We start from the raw sequence: 18484 nt of genomic DNA, 5'->3' as shown, positions 1-18484 counted from the left end.
AAAAAAAAAAAAAAAAAAACCCACAAAAAACACAAAAAAACCTTCCTTTGTCCCCTTTTCCAGTTGCCACCCCAACCTAACAAGAGGAATCATTCCTGGCCTCTAACATTTTTCTAGAAGCATACTACCCAAGAAACATATTATCCACCACTGGGGTAGAAGACCGGTATATACCTATGCTAATAGAAGCCACAAGTACTACTACGCTTCAAAGCTTTCTTCAACTTAATAACCATAAATAGAAAAAAAATCTCAGAACTAATTTTAAATTTTTATTTTTCCTTAAGAAATTATTCCAAAAGGATTGTGTCTCAAAACAGATATAACTGTTTAAGAACTAACTTTCTGAAAAACCGATGGATGGGCTGCATAGTAATTCTAGGTATTCTTACACTGATGCAAGGACTTCTTTCCTGTCTTTTTTTAAAAGCTTGTGTAATTTTTTTTTAACGCAGGCATAAGTTATCAGCAAAGAAAATGGTGGGTCCATGTTACTTATAATCGAAAGGAGGGAGAGTGGGAGGGTTATGTTATATTTTTAATAATACCACTATACTGCAAAGAGGCCATAATATCTAGGAATCTAAGGTAACTAAGACCAAGGAATTCATTAGTTTGATGAAAGAAATAGCATATTTGACTTTCTTTAAGAAAGGACTAAGTGTAGACGACATGGCTATGGTATGTATGGTATCACAAAGAATATAGAGACTAAGAGTACAAAATGTGGTTTAAATTCTGGGTCTAAATTCAACCACCTATTTTCTTTCAGGTAAATAAACATACATTTCTAGAAACCAGAGATCAGCCCTCACCCCAGTCCAATTCCCAGTTCAGGTTGCCTTTAAATCAGAAGTTAAGACTTAAAGAGAAAAATATTCTTCAAAAAATGTTTAAATAAGGCTAAAATTTTTAATTAGGACCAGTTATCTAAGTTTGTTTGTTGCTAGTGTGCCCAATGGGGTTTGCTCTCATTTTGACAGAGGTAGGGCAAAAGAGACTAATTTTTTTAGACTTTGAGTAACTTGTTTTATTGATAGAAAGTTAAAATTACCTCTAAGGAATCCACTCTCAGGTTACTGCTGTTCGTTTGTTTTTGAAACGTAAGGAAAATGCTTAAAAAATAAGTTTTTGTATGCTACGCGTCCTTTGTATCAGTATAATGTATAACTATGTACATTTTCAAAAGAGTAAGTTTACCTTCTAATAACAGATGGATATGCCATAAAACATGTAAGATATTAGGATTTACCTTCTATTTCTTTGATCTAGCTATCCATCCATATACATGCACCCCTATCCATTTTTCCCTCCCTTTAGATACAAATAATGTAGCAGTATATACATAGCTCAGATATTAAGTCCTCAGAAATTTTCCAAATCCAAAGTTTAAGGCAGATACCACAGGACACCAACCTACACAACAAATATTCACTCAAAGTCATTTATAAAAAGAATTCAAACTGCTTTTGAGCCAATCAATGATTTCTCTGCATTTGGGTGTTTTGTTTTTTTTTTAAGATTTTATTTATTCAGAGAGAGAGAGAGAAAGCACATGGGAGCATGTGAGCACAAGCTGGGGGGGGGGCAGAGGGAGAGAGAATCCCAAGCAGACTCCATGCTGAGTGTGAACCCCACAAAGGGCTCAACCCCAAGACCCAGAGTTCATGACTTGAACTGAAGTCAAGAGTCAGGTGCTTAACTGACTGAGCCACCCAGGCACCCCAGCATTTGGACAATTTGAACTACCAATGAGTGAAATCAATGAGCTCAACTCCAAAAAGGTCTACTTGGACCACTTGATTTCTACTTAGTAGAATGATTCCATGTCTTAAGAACTCTCATGGAAAAGTCTAAGCCACCATCTGCAAACTGGACATAAAAAATATGAGGTATTTGTTAGGGATGCATAGTCCAGTCCTACCTCCATATTTATGCATTAGGCCTGGGATGGGGCCTGGGACTCTGTAGTTCCAACTCATACCCCAAATGATTATGACTCAGGGAGTCTGTGAAACAGATCTGGAGAAATTCCGCTTAAATTTTCAGCTTGCACCAGTAAAAAGCTTTTAGACTAACATAGTAGGCATGGGAAAGGGGGGAGGCAGTTGCTAAAACGGAATTTTCAATTACTGTCACAAAAGCAGATAGGAGACTGACAGCTGGGATTTCCTAGTATAGAAATTGAGGGAATTCAAAAACAATGCTCTTTGTGTGGTAAAATTATTCAGAATTTAGGTTAAAGGAAGCACTGACAGGAGGAGCACACAAAGGAACAAAAGGATGCCATATTTCAACATGATTCCAAGATGTTCATAAAGGAGGAAAAAGACCAATGACGTTGAGTCAGACAAGGCTGGACAATTTTCACATTGTGTTTCAGGTTTCACAAGCGAGAAAAAGCCAGAAGCAGGTGACTCTTAGACGTGCAGCCATAGTGAGACTGGAAGGTGAGGGCTTGGTACTACCATCACACCCCCAAATAATGTTCATTACCTCATCTGCTGTCTCATACATACCTACAATCCTGTAGCCATCACTTACAAAGCAAGGAGCCACCACTACTGAAAATACTGAGGCTAATTCTGAGCAAATTTTGAGTCTAAAAGCAGAGATATGAGCATAGGAGATCACATACCAACACTACTAGACACTATTTAAAATCCTGCTTCCTACATTATCTTCATCACAGTAACATGATTCTACAAAGTAATAGAATTCTATTTCCTATGCAGACAGACAAAATATTTCTAATACTGTTTAAAGAACTAGAGATCAAAAGTGCATAAAATCTGAAGGGAATTCAACCCTTGAAAGAAGGAAACCACACGAGGTGAGAATGATGGTCTACCTTGAATAAAAATATTGCTAAATTCAATGTGTGAGGTTGACTGTATACAGATTCAAAAATAACAGCCACAAAGGACACACTGGGGATAAGTGAAGAAATGTGAAAAACAACTGGATATTAGTTGATATTAAGCACTGCTGTTAATTTTGTTCAGTGTGATAACGATATTGTGGTTATGTAGGAGTATTACAGTTACTTTGAGGAAACAAATATTAAATTATAGTTATGGTTAAGTGTCATAATGTCTGCAACTTATTTCTATACACTTTAGCAAAAACTACCAGCACCATGCACAGACAACACATATTAACAAAATGATACTACAGGGGCGCCTGGGTGGCACAGCGGTTAAGCCTCTGCCTTCGGCTCAGGGCGTGATACTGGCGTTGTGGGATCGAGCCCCACATCAGGCTCCTCCGCTATGAGCCTGCTTCTTCCTCTCCCACTCCCCCTGCTTGTGTTCCCTCTCTCGTTGGCTGTCTCTATCTCTGTCGAATAAATAAATAAAATCTTTAAAAAAAAAAATGATACTACAGAATCCAAGTTGTGGGTATATGGATGATCATCTACTTACTACAACTTACTTGAAAATTCTCATAATAAAAGTTATTTGTGGGATACTTACGAACATTCCTCAAAGACTTTGACCCTTTCACAGCCCTCAGGAGGTTCCCTTTTGAACATATAACTGTTGTTAGGTTTTGGTGAGGTTGCATATTTGGGCAAAGGAGAGTTGTTCCCATTCTCTGCAAAAAATGGCATGCTGGATTACTAAGAATTACTACCACGTAAGTGCAGTCATACTATAATTAATTGCACATGGCCTCCCCCCACACCATGAATTATTGAGGGTAAGAACAGTGTTTTATTCATCAGCACCACCCCCCAAGATATGACATAATACCTGCTAAAGAGGAGATAATTAATGTTTGCTAAATGCATAAACAAAAATTTTTTTCTTTTCCTCTTATAATTACAACAGCTCAGGCCTATATCACTTAATCCACGGCACTTAACACTGATATCTTGCTCCATTATTTGTGTTATATACCCAGCAATCAGACTCAAATGCCAGTTCCTTTCTTCCCAGTACCTGTAACTGAGATGGCTCTTCACTGGTTGCTATCAAATTCCCTCCTGGCCTGCCCTTCAGAATTTCTCAATTTGATTTCTCTGCTCCTCCAGTTAAAATCTCTGCTCCAGGCAGTCAGGAGCCATCTCGCATTGTACGCCAAAGGCTTCCTTTTGCCTAAGAACTTCCCCATACTTAAGAGGTCCATCTCTATTCAGTTGCCAAAACTTCCTTCAAAGTCTAGCGAAGTTCTGAACTCTTTCCAAATTAACCTCATCCAAGCAAACACTTCTTTAACTGTGGCCTTCCTGCTCAGTGTCGGTGTCCTCAGCTTCTACTACATTAACTTAAAATTCCTGATGTGTTACCCAAGTGTTCTAAATTTTCAGTCTGACTGGGTCAGCTAAGCTATAAAATTTTTGCAGGCAGTAGCACTGTGGCCTTTTTCTTATAGAAGAAATTCAGAGAAGCTAACCAGTCACCAGTCTCCTAAAGTCAAATAAAGCATTCCACAAAATTCATGGAGTTCCAACTTGTTACTGAAGTTAAAGTAGAAAGAATGAGAAACAAGGGGCAGATTTTAATAGCCATGTTTTTTAAGGGGGGGGGGGTGGGCAGTGTTACATTTGATTGAGCACTAAGCACCAGGAGCTGTGCTAAATAGTTTGCATTTACCATTCCTTTTAATCCTAACAATAAGTATAAAAGTAGTTAATTATGCAGATTCCTTGTAAGAAACACACAGCCCAACCAAAGGATTTAATTCTCTAAGTGTCAGACCTTGGTGCACACCGGAATCACCTGAGAGCATTAAGAACTATTGGTACCTGTATCCAACCCCCCAGGGGTTGTGATTTAATTGGTGGAGAGTGTTGGCCTGGAATAGCCATATTTTACTTAAGCTAGAAGCTGGTAAAAAAAGGTCCAAATAATAACATTTACAACTGCCCAAAGCTTTAACTGACTTCTTCAGGAAATTTTACGTTCTTTGCATTTGTTACAGTCTCAATAATTTAGGTGATTGATGGTAATGGCCAATTATAACTTTTTAGGACATTCAACACACTTGTGAGTAGTAGGTTCTAAATAAATTACTAAACTGAGTGGCAGAATTTACAAATATATTATTGCTTTCAAGTACACAGAGTAACTTGGGTTAGGCTAACAAAATATTGCCCTGATATAGACAGATGACAGGTCATGTTTGTTTTAAAAGGCAAGAACATTAGTAATTAATATTCAAACAGCTTAAGTCTCCAAGTTACCTTTTAAGTTGCATAGGTAGTACTGTAAGTAAGCCTTCCAACCTTTTACTACAGAATTGCCTTCAATACTCATTTTGCATTGACATAAATCAGCTTAATTCTTGTTAGAAATTTCACAAAAAGATTCTAAAAAACATTAATTTGAAGGTTTCAAGTTCAATTAAAAATACTAAGGTAGTAAAAACAAGACAACTAAGGTGAAAGAGAACAAAGTGCTTTTCAAGACAAATGTTCATTTATACCAAAAAGAATGTTTCTCACTAATAAGGAACTTGCATTAACAAGTGAAGGAAAGGAAAAAAAAAGGTACAAACAAAAGTCCATAAACCCACCCAACTAGACCATCACTTGAGCACCACAGTAAAACTTACTGTTTTATACTTCAATTTTGTAAAATCTATGTTAAGACCATATGTCAAAGTAATTACCTTAGTAGCCTTAAGTGTGTGTGTGCTACTACAAAGTGAAGAGAATGAATGATACGACAGGTGGTGCTCGTTTATCTGGTAACAAATTCCTCCTGCATTGTACCTTTATCCCTGGGATCAACAAGCAGGTCGTCAGCCGAACAAGGGCTTTCTTCGCTACCTTCGTTTGAGATGGTGAGGAATGATGTGGGGGACACAGACTGAGAACGGCTGCTGTTGTTGCTTCCCCTGTCTGCCCCACCGGGGGTCTGCGTGTCAATGCTGCGTGTGCTGCTACTTCTCTGTACGAGGGGGGGAGGTGCACGATGGCCATCTGGAATATCTTGCGGCTGTTATAAAATTTTAAAAACATGTGTATTTGTCATCGATTTCGAAATTCACCACAAATGCACCCAAAATCAACGTTCCCCTATTGTTCCAGATGACTCACAGATCAGAAATGCCCCATTAGGTCTGACGAGAAAAAAGCCTCTGTGTTGTTCCATAAGTGACATCCCTGTCTAATATGACCGCCCTACTAAACACTGAGCAGCATATGCAAAGACTGTATTCCCAGGGTTAGGCACATGACAGGTGGTCAATGTTTGCTGAATGATAAATCACAATGAATTAGTTATCATGTGCTAAATATTTTTAAACTTGTGAAGAACTGCCATGGTAAAAGAGAAAAGAGGAGAAATCTAGGTATAACCCTAGGTTCTGTATCAGAAGAGGAGGTTATCCACTGTGTAAACTAGTGATGCTTGATGACAGGTCCTGGTAGCTTCTCCCTCTGCCCACATACATCCCCCTTAAAGAGTTTTTCCAAAGAAACCTTCGTAAATAAGGGAAAGGTTAATGGTAGCAAAGGTAATTACAGGGGGAAATCGAGAAGAACATTCAGAGGAAATCTTGAGTGGCTCACTTGGCAGGGAAACCAGCTCCCTGTACACCTTTGGTTCATTTACCTTTATTACATCAGGGGGTTACTCTTATCACACGGTATGGACAAGAGGGTGTGGGGAGCTGTGTTTTTCTAAGCTAAACCAATCTTCAATCTTCAAGGAGAGGATATCTTAAGCATCAATAAAATACTACTTCAAACTCCCCAATTCCTCTTTTCACTGAAGAATGAAAGCTTAAATATACTCTGTGACATGCTTTTAAATATAAACAGGAATTTTCTCATTGTGTCTTACGTAGGAATCATTCTTATGTCTTATAGATATTTTTAAGAAGATTTTATTTATTTGGAGGGGGCAGAGGGAGAGGGAGAAGCAGACTCCCCATTGAGCAGGGAGCCTGATGCGAGGCTCGATCCCAGAACCTTGAGATCACGACCTGAGCCAAAGGCAGACGCTTAACCAACTGAGCCACCCAGGTGCCCCATGTTTTATGTGTATTACAGGCATGCAGAACTACACTTCATGATCATAAAGTCAAACAAATAGTAATTCACAATCAAACAATAAGGAACAGGCAGATTCATGCTTCGAAAGTTATTTGAAGTCATATCCCTCCCTCCTCAAAAAATCTGTAATCTAAACTTTTGTTACATGGAGTTATAGCAAATCCTGTCTAGTGATTTTTAAATACAGATAAACAAAAAGCAGTTTCTGTTCAAGGACCTAAATTTAAGTCGCATCAGTTGTTTCTCGGAGATGCAAAGAAATGAAAACTTCTCACTCACTTGCTAAGGTTGAAGTTTTTCAAGAGACAAATTTTCATCCTCTCTCAATGAAAAAGAAGAAACGTTAAGTAAATATGGAAACTGAATTGTAACTTTTTAAAGAATTAGAATAGTTAATGTGGAAGGACAATTTTAAGATATAAGATTACTTACTATAAGTTGTTCTTCCTTTTCCCCAGTCTCTTTAATTATTATTTCAATCTCCTGATTCAATCCTTCCACACTATTCCGGAACCGAGAGCTTGTTGATTTGGTGATAGGAATTACTGGAATAAGTGCACTCTTTGGAACAGGAGCCTGAAGAAAAAGCAGTGGAGGAGGGAGAAGAGAGCTTTACTATGTTACCTTTAAATTCTCTAGTTTGAAGCATACTTCCCGTTGACATTCATAACTCTAAAATAAATCAAAATTAAGTTTACAGGCCTCACAAAAAGCGTGAGTAACCAAACATGCTCCTTGGTAGACACAAAATATTATTTAAAGCCCAAACTCCAGACAATCAAAGTAGAATTACAGAAGTGTATTCACATCTATGAGGACTGTAAAGAAAGCAGGAATAAAGGAAAATACTGAAAGAATGTCAATCTCAGAAATTCTTTTATGACTTTAACAGAGTTCAGATTTTAGAACGTAACTTAAAAGTCCTCTAGTGCCACAATTATCTATACTCCAGGGGAAAAATGTTTAAAAGGGGATTTAGCAGAAAAAAATATTTTGGTTGGAAAAAACAAAATCAGTCCCAAAGTCCACATATAGCAGCAAGACTGTAGAAATGAGGATAACTTTCCTGTGAAATTTAATTATTTATACTTCCACTGTGATGATTTTAATATGTTTTGTTAAGGAAAGAAAATTATTTAATTCATTTTCCTCTTCTTCCACTGGCACAGCATTACTTTTGAAAAGAAATAACTGATTACATAATTAAAGGATATTACATGGTTTCCTGACAAGATACTTAAAGTAAAATATGAAATGAGAATTAGAGAGATATCTGCTGAAGTTAATAGCAAGAGCGTGCCAGAAGATCATCCTGCCTATTGTCCTGCTATTGAGTAAAGAAATATGATTAACCCATCCTTCCTTTAGGGGGGTTTCTTTGAAAAACCTCTCTTTCAGGAGAAGGTGGGCAAGGGGACAAAGGTGGCCTCCAATCATCACTAGTTTCCATTCAATGGATATAACCCTGTTGTCTGATATAGAACTTCATAAAAATAAGCATAATACAACAACAATCCTTAGAAAAAGCAAATTTCCCTCCTTGGAAAATTTGTGAGAAAAAAGCAAAGAGGAAGTTTCAATCTGGAGTGGACAGGAAGAAGAGATGGAAGTGAAGAGAGAATAGATAACATGAGAAGTTTGAGGGTATGGAGAGAAGACTGGGGAACAGAGGGACTAAAAATGGGGGAAATGAGAAGAGATTAGAAGAAAATGATACTTGAGAAAGACTGTGAAAAGACAAGAAATTATTATTTTAAGAATAAAATGCATAATAGGGAAAACACAAAATAAAAGTTGTAGCTACTGTGTACAGAGCACCCATCCGCTGTGGGCCAGACGCCACATGCCCTTTCATCTCAATTTCAAGACTACTCTCTGAGGTGGTTGCAGTGCTTCCCATGTCACATGCAGAGGAAGTGAGACTCGGGGCCCAAGAGTAAGCAGTGTTGCCTCTTAGGCATCTGTGTATTGCCACTGCCTAAAAGAGTCTAGATCAGACATGATGCTTATTCAGCAAGGCTGGTGCTATGAACTGAATGTCTGAGTCCCCTTTAAAATGCGTATATTGAAGCTCTAACCCCAAAGTGGCTATTATTTAAAGATGGAGGCTGTAAGGAAATAATTAAGGTTACGTAAGCATGGGGACCTGATCCAATATAAGAAAGGAAATAGTGAGGTGACAGGAAATGGACTCAGACTAAAGCAGTCAGAGATTAAAAGAAATCTACAGCTCACTAGTCTGAGTGGAGAGCATATTATAACATTTCGTCAAGCACTCATCCTACCGATGCCTGGACTCTTCCTGTGTCAGGAAACAATAGCAGAGCACGGGTACAGACCAAGAAAGGTTTCAGGAGTTGGTACGTATTTAACAGGTTTTTTTTTAACTGAAAGATACTCAACTCTAAGCTTAATTTTCTTTTCTCAATGTCATAAACAAATAACAGCTTGCACTGGATGCCATTTCCAGATATGCATTTGGTTTATAATTGTTAGGTTACAGAAATGAAGGGGGAGACTAAAAGGGAAGGATGCTTTGACAAGGTTTTTGCAAAAATGTTGACCTTCTTGGATGTTAGAACCATAAATATCACAAGAACAGAAAGCTTAAGTTTTCTGGCTGTTATGTTGGAAAATGCACATACACAGAAACCTGCCAGTATCATAACCAACTGTATGTCTGATTACTGCTTGTCAAGGTAGCTAAGAAGTCATGCCTACACAGTTGGTAAGAAGTTTTTCTCAAATATAATCTAAATAGCAGCAAGTATTTATCAATAATTTAGTCTACTTCAAGCAAAGGAAAGAAAAGAAGGGAAAGAAAGAAAACTGCCATTTACCTAAGGTCAACACAGCATTTTAGGTAAATGAGGCAAAGGTTCAATTATAATTGATTTAACTAGTTATATGATTAGAAGAAAAGTAATCCACTCAAACTGCCTGGGCAAGATTTTCTTTGTTAAACATACTATTATTGTTCCAGAAGCGGAAGGTAATAGGCCTCTGACTGCATTCCTCACATAACCAACCATACTCTAAAATATCTAAAAATTTTAAAAATTGATTATACTTAAACTTTCATGCTTCATTCCAAGGATTCTTAGGGAATTTTATGTATATGTGTGTATATTTTTCCCGTATCTATAGAAGTTTCTGCAATAAAATTTATATGTCTAAATATAAATCAGTATATGCAAATATTAACTGATTTATATTAACTGAGAGATCATCTTTAGACAGTGTTGGAAGATTAAAAGTTCTTCACGGTACTAAGGTAAAATCTCTCCTCTCCTTGTCCCTTGGAAACATCAAGAACAAGGATCTGTTTTCTCAACTTTTTGTTTCTTTCTCTTCAAATCAGAGTATTTTTCCAATCAATTAAGGGTTTTAATGAGAAGAATCACCATTCTGAAGTTTTATTTTTCCATTTACATTCTCCATATGTTTACATACATTACAGTTTAAAGATCAAATGCTGCCTGGGGCACCTGGGTGGCTCAGTGGGTTAAGCGTCTGCCTTTGGCTCGGGTCATGATCTCAGGGTCCCAGGATCGAGCCCTGAATCGGGCTCCCTGCTCAGCACGGAGTCTGCTTCTCCCTCTACCTCCCTCCACTCGTTCGTTTTCTCTCAAATAAATAAATAAAATCTTAAAAAACAGAACGAGATCAAATTCTGTCTAAAAACTGAGAGTTAGGGGCGCCTGGGTGGCGCAGTCATTAAGCGTCTGCCTTCAGCTCAGGGCGTAATCCCGGCATTCAGGATCGAGCCCCACATCAGGCTCCTCCGCTAGGAGCCTGCTTCTTCCTGTCCCACTCCCCCTGCTTGTGTTCCCTCTCTCGCTGGCTGTCTCTGTCAAAAATAAATAAATAAAATCTTTAAAAAAAATAAAATAAATAAAATAAAAACTGAGAGTTAGCCAACAAAGAAAGAAAAGTCTACCAAAAGGTTTAGCCAATACTGAATCTTCTAAGATCAATCTACATTACACCTTAAATACCTGTTATCAAACTGTAAGGATAAGACTGTGTACAACAGGGAGTTAGGAAAGATGGGAAGAATACCCACTGAAGCAGTAGCTGAACAGAGATAAGAAATAGAGAGTTAAATGAGGCAAGTAGGATAGAAAAAGATCTGTTCAGCAATTCAGCAGAGATCTAGAAGAGAAATATGTGCCAGAATATAACAAATATGAACCCAACATAACAAAAGGGAGGAGAAAACTGATGTTTGGAATGGTAAAAGAAGAAAAAAAAAAAATGGAACACATCAGGGAAAAAAAAGCCTTCCTATTCTACGGGCTTTTGAATAGGGGCTTCTGCGTGGCCCTGATCCCTCCTGCCCTGTCACTATTACTTTCATTCTGTCCTCCAGCAATCACCGTTCTCATCTGGTGTCCACCTCTTAGCTCTAAGCTGCAGCTACACTCTTTAATAAAGGACGTAGCATGGGGCACCTGGGTGGCTCAGTCATTGAGCGTCTGCCTTCGGCTCAGGGAGTGATCCCAGAGTCCTGGGATCGAGCCCTGCATGGGCTCCCTGCTCTGCTGGGAGCCTGCTTCTTCCTCTCCCACTTCCCTTGCTTGTGTTCCCTCTCTCGATGGCTGTCTCTCTCTGTGTCAAATAAATAAAATCTTAAAAAAAAAAAAAAAAAAAAAAAAGGACGTAGCAGAAGTACCTACTCTTTTGATTTCTAAGTGGTAAAATCTTTAAAAATTTAAGAATAGCAATCACATCCCGGACTGGCATATGAAGATTCCAGTGCAGAGCAGCAAATTTCATTTTTAAAGTGCAATGCCCCTCGTTCCTCAGATGAAAGTTTTTTCCTTTTTTACCTCACTAACCCTTTGCTCTCAAACCCACCTAGGCCACAACAAAACTATAGGGTCCCCAGCCCATACGAAGTAAGAAAATCCTATGGGAGAGCTTTCTTGCCTGAGGCTGTAACAGCCAGCCAGAAAACACCTGCCTGATATTTTAATTCTCACCTCTAAATTAATTTATGTGGCTGTGAAGATGCCAGCATCTTCCACTCTTCTGTTACTAACATCTGATTCTAATCCCTAAACAATTCTGAAATGTGTTGGCTATATTTTCTAATGAGAGTATTTCTTGAAATACTCCTTAAAAATAGGACATTTTAAGCATCTGAGGGCTTTGTCAATTTTGGAAACCAATGTAATGTGAAAGATTCTAAGAAACTTGGCAGCTTTTGTTCCTCATCAGAAATAATCCCCTCCTGAATTTCCAAGGAAAGAACCACTCAAAAAAGTATGTGAGAATTATTTTCTAACTGTAATAAATCCATTGTAAGCCCAAAAAAAGACCTTTTGTTAACTAGTGGTTGTAGACTATACTACTATCAGAAGTGCAATACTGTCGCTTGATTGTTAAGGAATACTAAAGGAATTTCCGCAGTAATCTACATATCATAAAATACAAACAAAAAATTTTAATAACTTGGAAATCCTATCAAGAGAAAAATCAAAGATCCCTCCCCCAAATTATTCAAACTTCTTAACCAAATAATGGAAAATCTATACCTAGAAAAGTAAAAATATAGAAAAAGCTTTAAGCAAGACAGTAGACCCAACTAAATGGCTGAAATTTGGGAAATGCTCTACAGAATGTGAAATGTTAAAAATGTTCCTGAAGCATTTGTAATAACAAACATTTTTCCATGTCAAATACCAAAAAAAATATATAAAGAATAAAATATGGTATGATCTCAACAAGAAATGCAAAGAAGAAAAAAAAAAAACCCAGAAGAAAATGTCTTTAGAGGATGAGACTCTGGATGATTTTTTTTCTTTTTTCTTTTTTTTTTTTTTTTTTTAAAAAAAACACCTTTATTAAGATATAATTTTTCTATTTGGTATTTTTTGTTTCTAAAATTTCTGTGATAAGCATATAGATATTTTTAATAATAAAAGCTTGGGGCACCCAGCTGGCTCCGTTAGTAAAGCATGCAACACTTTATCTTGCAGTTATGAGTTGGAGCCCATGCTGGGTGCAGAGATTACTTTTAAAAAATAAGAATAAAAATAAATAAAAACAAGATAAAATATAGCCCAAAATTTAAAAAAATAAAAGCTTTTGAAAATAAGTTCAATATGAAATTGGCAGAAAAGCCTGGGGAAAAACCCAACTGGTTGATTACTTCTTTTATATTAGATCCTACCTCAAACAGCCTAAGATTTACTGAGCAATTATTATGCACCAAGAATTGCATTAAGTGTTTTATAATATTCTATACCATTGAATCCTTAGGACAACACAACAAACAGATATTACAATGCAAAGAAACTGAGGAACTTCAAACAGTTAGCAAGTGGCAAGACCCAGATCTAAGCTAAACAGTCTGACCTCAGAGTACCTGTACTCACTCTCTATACTGTTATATGACCTCCCAGTTTACTTTTTGGTTTCTACCATCTCATCTATTATTTCCAGACAAATATATTTGTATTTTATGTATTTGTTTTTAATGTTGGTTGGTAGATACTTTTTTTATAAGAGTTTATTGAAATATAATTCACAGTATCATACCTAATTCACCCATTTAAAGTATAAAACTTTTGCTTTTTTAATGATTATTGAACAGTTATACAATCATTACAATTAATTTTAGAAGCACACTAAAAAAAAAAAAAATCCCTCACCCATTAGCAGTCACTCCATTTCCACCCAAGCTTCCCAGCTATAATGTGTCTATAATGTGTCTATACACATTATATATATAGTGTGTTCCCTCTCTCGATGGCTGTCTATAATCTATAATGTGTCTCTTCAGGTTTGCCTATTCTGGACATTTAAGGGGAATCATATGTGTTCTTTTGTGTCTGGCTTCTTTCACTTAGCATGTTCTCAAGGTTCCCCCATGCTGCGGCATGCATCAGGACTCTCTTTTCACGACTGGATAATATTCCATTGTATGGATACACTACATTTTATTTATACATTCACCGGTTGATAAACATCTGGGTTGTTTCCAAATTTTATAAACCATGCTGCTATGAACATTTGTGTATAAGTTTTGGGTTTTTTTAAGATTTATTTATTTTAAAGATTTTATTTATTTGATAGACAGTGAGACAGAGCACAAGCAGTGGGGAGGGGAAGAGGGAGAAGCAGGCTCCCCACTGAGCAGGGAGCCCCTCGTGGAGCTCAATCCCAGGACCTTGAGACTATGACCTGAGCTGAAGGCAGACGCTTACAGGCACCCTTAAATTTATTTATTTTAGAGAAAGAGAGACAGCACGCATGAGCACGGGGTAGGGAAGAGGGAGAGGGAGAAAGGAAGAGGGAGAGAATCTCAAGTGCTGAGCATGGAGCCCGACACTGGGCTCAATCCCACGACCTATGAGATCATGACCTGAGCTGAAACCAAGAGTCAGACGCTCAACCAACTGAGCCACCCAGGCGCTCGTGTGTACAAGTTTTTATGTGAACATGTGTTTTCAATTCTCTTGGGTACATACTTTAGAGAGGAAGTGCTGACTCATATGGTAACCCTATGTTTAGCCTGAGAAACGGCCACACTATTTTCCAAAGTGGCTGCACCACTTTACATTCCTATCAGCAATATATTAAGGGTTCCAATGTCTCCACATCCTAACACTTAGCAGTCTTTTTAACTTTAGCCGTCCTAGTATGTATAAAGTAGTATCTCATTGGAATTCTTAACTGCATTTCCCTACTGAACAGGGAATGATGGTGGGCATCTTTTTCACATACTTAGTGGCTAGTTGTACGTCTTCTTCAGAGAACTCTCTATTTAGATCCTTTGCTCATTTTAAAATTGGGTTATCTTTTTACTACTGAGCCACAAGAATTCTGTATATATTCTATATACAAGCAAGTGCTTTATCAAATAACATGATTTGCAAATATCTTCTCCTATTTTGTCGGTTATATTTTCACTTTTTTGGTAATGTCCTTTGAAGCATAAAAGTTTTTAATTTTGATAAAATCCAATTTATCTACTTTTCCTTTGTACTTTTGGTGTCATGTCTAACAAACCACTGCCTAATCCAACCCCACATTTATGCCTACATTTTCATCTAAGAGCATTTAGTATTAGCTCTTACATTTAGATCTTTGATCCATTTTAAGTTACTTTTGTACATGGTGTGAGGTAGGTGGATGTATTTTTTAACTCATGTTTTAAAGGCTAGAATTGGCTACCCTTTCACTCCTATCTCTCCATCATTCCCCTCTCATCAATCATCAGCTAACATAGATTTTAAAAACTCACACTCTGAAGTCAAAATGCCTGGGTTAATACTAGCTCTGTCTCTTATGACCTAGAACAAGATTCCTAAATTCTCCGGGCCTTAATTTTCTTATCTGTAAAACAAACAGAGTAACAAGCCCCACCTCAAAAATGAGGATTAAGTGCTAACAATACATGCAAAAGCTGAGTAGCGTTTGCCATATTGTAAGCACCTAATAGACTTCAACTATTAATTACTGGGTTTTTTCCCTTTATTTATTTGACACAGAGAGAGAGCACAAGCAGGGGGAGCAGCAAAGGGAGAGGGAGAAGCAGGCTCCCCGCTGAGCAGGGAGCTCCATGCAGAGCTCAATCCCAGGACCCTGGGATCATGACCTGAGCTGAAGGCAGATGCTTAACAGACTGAGCCACCCAGGCGCCCCTAATTACTGCTTTCTAAATATCATTCAGGTTTGTTCATTCTCTCCAGCACCATAGCCTCTACCTTATTTTAGGCTACCGTCATTTCTTACTTGGATTATAAACCCTATTCTTAAATGGTTTTCCTGCCTCTAATCTTGTCCTCCTCCAAATTCATTTTCTACTCTGAACTCATAATACCACTATTAAAATCAATCCCCTCCATTTAAAAAAATAGTTCTTGGATGCCTCTAGGACAAAGTCCAAACTTCTCAACAACTGAGACATGAAGACTTTTAGGTTTGGCTCTATTTAACTCTCTAGCCTAATCTCTTACTATTATTACCTACCTGGAGCCATGATTTTTTCCATCTCTAGAAGACTGGCTAAATCAGCTCTCGGGGATCTGCTTAGACGCCACTTCTCCGACAAGCCTTTATTGATGGCTCCAGAGCCAGTCCAAGGATAATACCCCTTCTGTATCAGTGTGAACTCTCCCAAACACTACCAACACATTCATTACACTGTATAATAATATTTTACTTCTATCTGAAACTTGGTGGAGGACAAGCCCCAATATTTATCACTACATCCCCTAATGAGTACTACAATACGAGCTATATGGTAGATATTTAATAAATGTTGCACGGATGGAGGAATGACCTCAAAAGTGTACAATCTCAAAGTGGTACTTTTCTCCACTAAAGAAAGAACAAACTAAAACAAAACCATACCCGTAACTTCATAATATTTTCATGTTCCACGGTCTGAAAGTTTCAATTAAACATGAATACCAGTGTCACAGCTATCATGATGCACATGTGTTTCATCTCTGGTTGGCTATGAGCACTCAAAAAACTCAAGATGTTTGCCGTGTCAAGTGTACAAAACTCAAGTTATATAAATTTATCTTTCAAGTTACTCTATTTTCTAGTCCTTACCTTCTCTGAGAAGAGATGCGTTAAACATGAACTTTGTGCAAATGCCAATAATGTTATTAAGCAAATTCAACTTATAAGGGGGGGGGGAATGGAAATTTTGGTTAATATTACTATATTAATTGCTAATTTTAATGCAACTTCAAAAAAAAAAATCGCTTCAGAAACTTACTAACTCCTAAAATGTATCACTTAATTCAATGAAGTTCAATCTTAACTCCTATTCTACTTGAGGATAAAAATATGAGTTTGGAGGGGCGCCTGGGTGGCCAGTCGTTAAGCGTCTCCCTTCGGCTCAGGGCATGATCCCTGAGTTCTAGGATCGAGCCCCGCATCAAGCTCCTCCGCGGGAAGCCTGCTTTCTTCCTCTCCCCCTCCCCCTGCTTGTGTTCCCTCTCTCGCTGGCTGTCTCTCTGTCAAATAAATAAATAAAATCTTTTAAAAAATATGAGCTTGGAGATAAAAAGTGGCCTTATCTCTTAGAAATACATACAAATTATTAATGGATAAATTAGAGGGAGTAGTAGGTTGGCAAATTCACCTATAAAGCTATCTGAGTCTATAGCTTTTTGAAAGTGAAGGAGTTTGGTTTTTATTTGGTATTCCAATTTTGACAGTTATTAGTCTATTCAAATTGTTCATTTCTTATTTCGTCAATTTTACATTTTCTATTTCTCCAAACCTAAATCCAGTTTGTTTAGGGTTTTGTTTTTTTTTTTTTTAAAGATTTTATTTATTTATTTGACAGAGAGACAGCCAGAGAGAGAGGGAACACAAGCAGGGGGAGTGGGAGAGGAAGAAGCAGGCTCCCAGCGGAGGTGCCTAATGTGGGGCTCGATGCCATAACGCCGGGATCATGCCCTGAGCCGAAGGCAGACGCTTAATGACTGAGCCACCCAGGCGCCCCCAGTTTGTTTAGGTTTTTAAATGTATTAGTGTGTGCTCACATTTCATAATTAAAATATCTTATAAATGGAAAAAAGCTGTTAAAAACTACAACCAAACTATACATTTATGAAATCAAATTTGCCCCATGTATCAACACTTAAGGGCAAAATTAATTTGAAAAAAAAATATACTTCTAGTTATACTTTCTCTTGAAAAAAAATCCAAATATACTTGGCTATCAGAAGCTATCAACCTATAAAAGGGATTGGCAAGCTTTTTCTTGCTCTTTTTGCCAAGGATGCCATGCTATTTCAATTCAGTTAAAGAGAAATGCTCCCTTGGTGAGCCATCAAGAGCAGTTCATAGGGTTCTATAAAGGAATCAAAGAAGTTAAAGGTTTTCCCTTACTAAAAGATTTTATAAGAGGTATCATTATGATCCTCAATCTTCAGATGAGGAAATTGGGACTTAGAACAGGTTGTTCATCCAGGGTCTGATTCTATAGCCAATGCTTATCTCTCTCTCTCTATTATTCTGCCTCAATATACTGAATTGATAAAGACAAAAATATGGTAAATCAAAATATGTGGTTAGCTATGCCTTCTAAAAGTCAAATCATAGATCATTAAAGGAAAGTATCATTTATCAACTTAGTATTCTGGGATTTTTTTAAATTAAGGTTGATTCAGTATTTAAATATGCTTTTGGACATTTTTATCCTGAAGAGTTACCTATAAAATAACATATCACCAGGAAAACAACAAATCCCTTGTTTGGATTTTGCAGTATCTGTACTCCTACCTGACACTGGTTAATAGCTGCATGGTTGCCATGGAATGGAGACTGCCTTTCTTTATCTCGATGATGTCGACTGCTGTGTTTACTTCTCTGTAATTGCTGGCGTAATTTGGCAATCTGAAAAGGGGAAAAATTAAAAGTGCATCAGTTTTCCAAGCTACATGAAACATAGCCTTGCTTAATAAGAACCAGTAAAATTCACCCTTAATAAATCTTTTGACT

General features: G+C 37.4%; 1 protein-coding gene across 3 annotated transcripts in view; it reads right to left on the bottom strand.

Moving 5' to 3' along the window:
• Positions 1–18484, bottom strand: part of FAM117B (family with sequence similarity 117 member B) — an 85488-nt gene that overhangs the window by 20296 nt on the left and 46708 nt on the right. For 2 of the 3 annotated variants that reach the window (XM_034654974.1, XM_011224870.3), the window contains exons 4-7: positions 18266–18379; positions 7439–7582; positions 5720–5945; positions 3477–3597 (exon numbers count right to left, since the gene is read on the bottom strand). In XM_034654974.1, the coding sequence (XP_034510865.1) occupies positions 3477–3597; positions 5720–5945; positions 7439–7582; positions 18266–18379 (605 nt within the window). The remainder of the gene's footprint in view (positions 1–3476; positions 3598–5719; positions 5946–7438; positions 7583–18265; positions 18380–18484) is intronic. The other variant, XM_034654973.1, reaches the window with a different exon arrangement.

The sequence above is a fragment of the Ailuropoda melanoleuca genome, chromosome 2 (genome assembly GCF_002007445.2).
Source record: "Ailuropoda melanoleuca isolate Jingjing chromosome 2, ASM200744v2, whole genome shotgun sequence".
Taxonomy (NCBI): Eukaryota; Metazoa; Chordata; class Mammalia; order Carnivora; family Ursidae; genus Ailuropoda; species Ailuropoda melanoleuca.
This window is presented reverse-complemented; position numbering and strand designations above follow the sequence as displayed.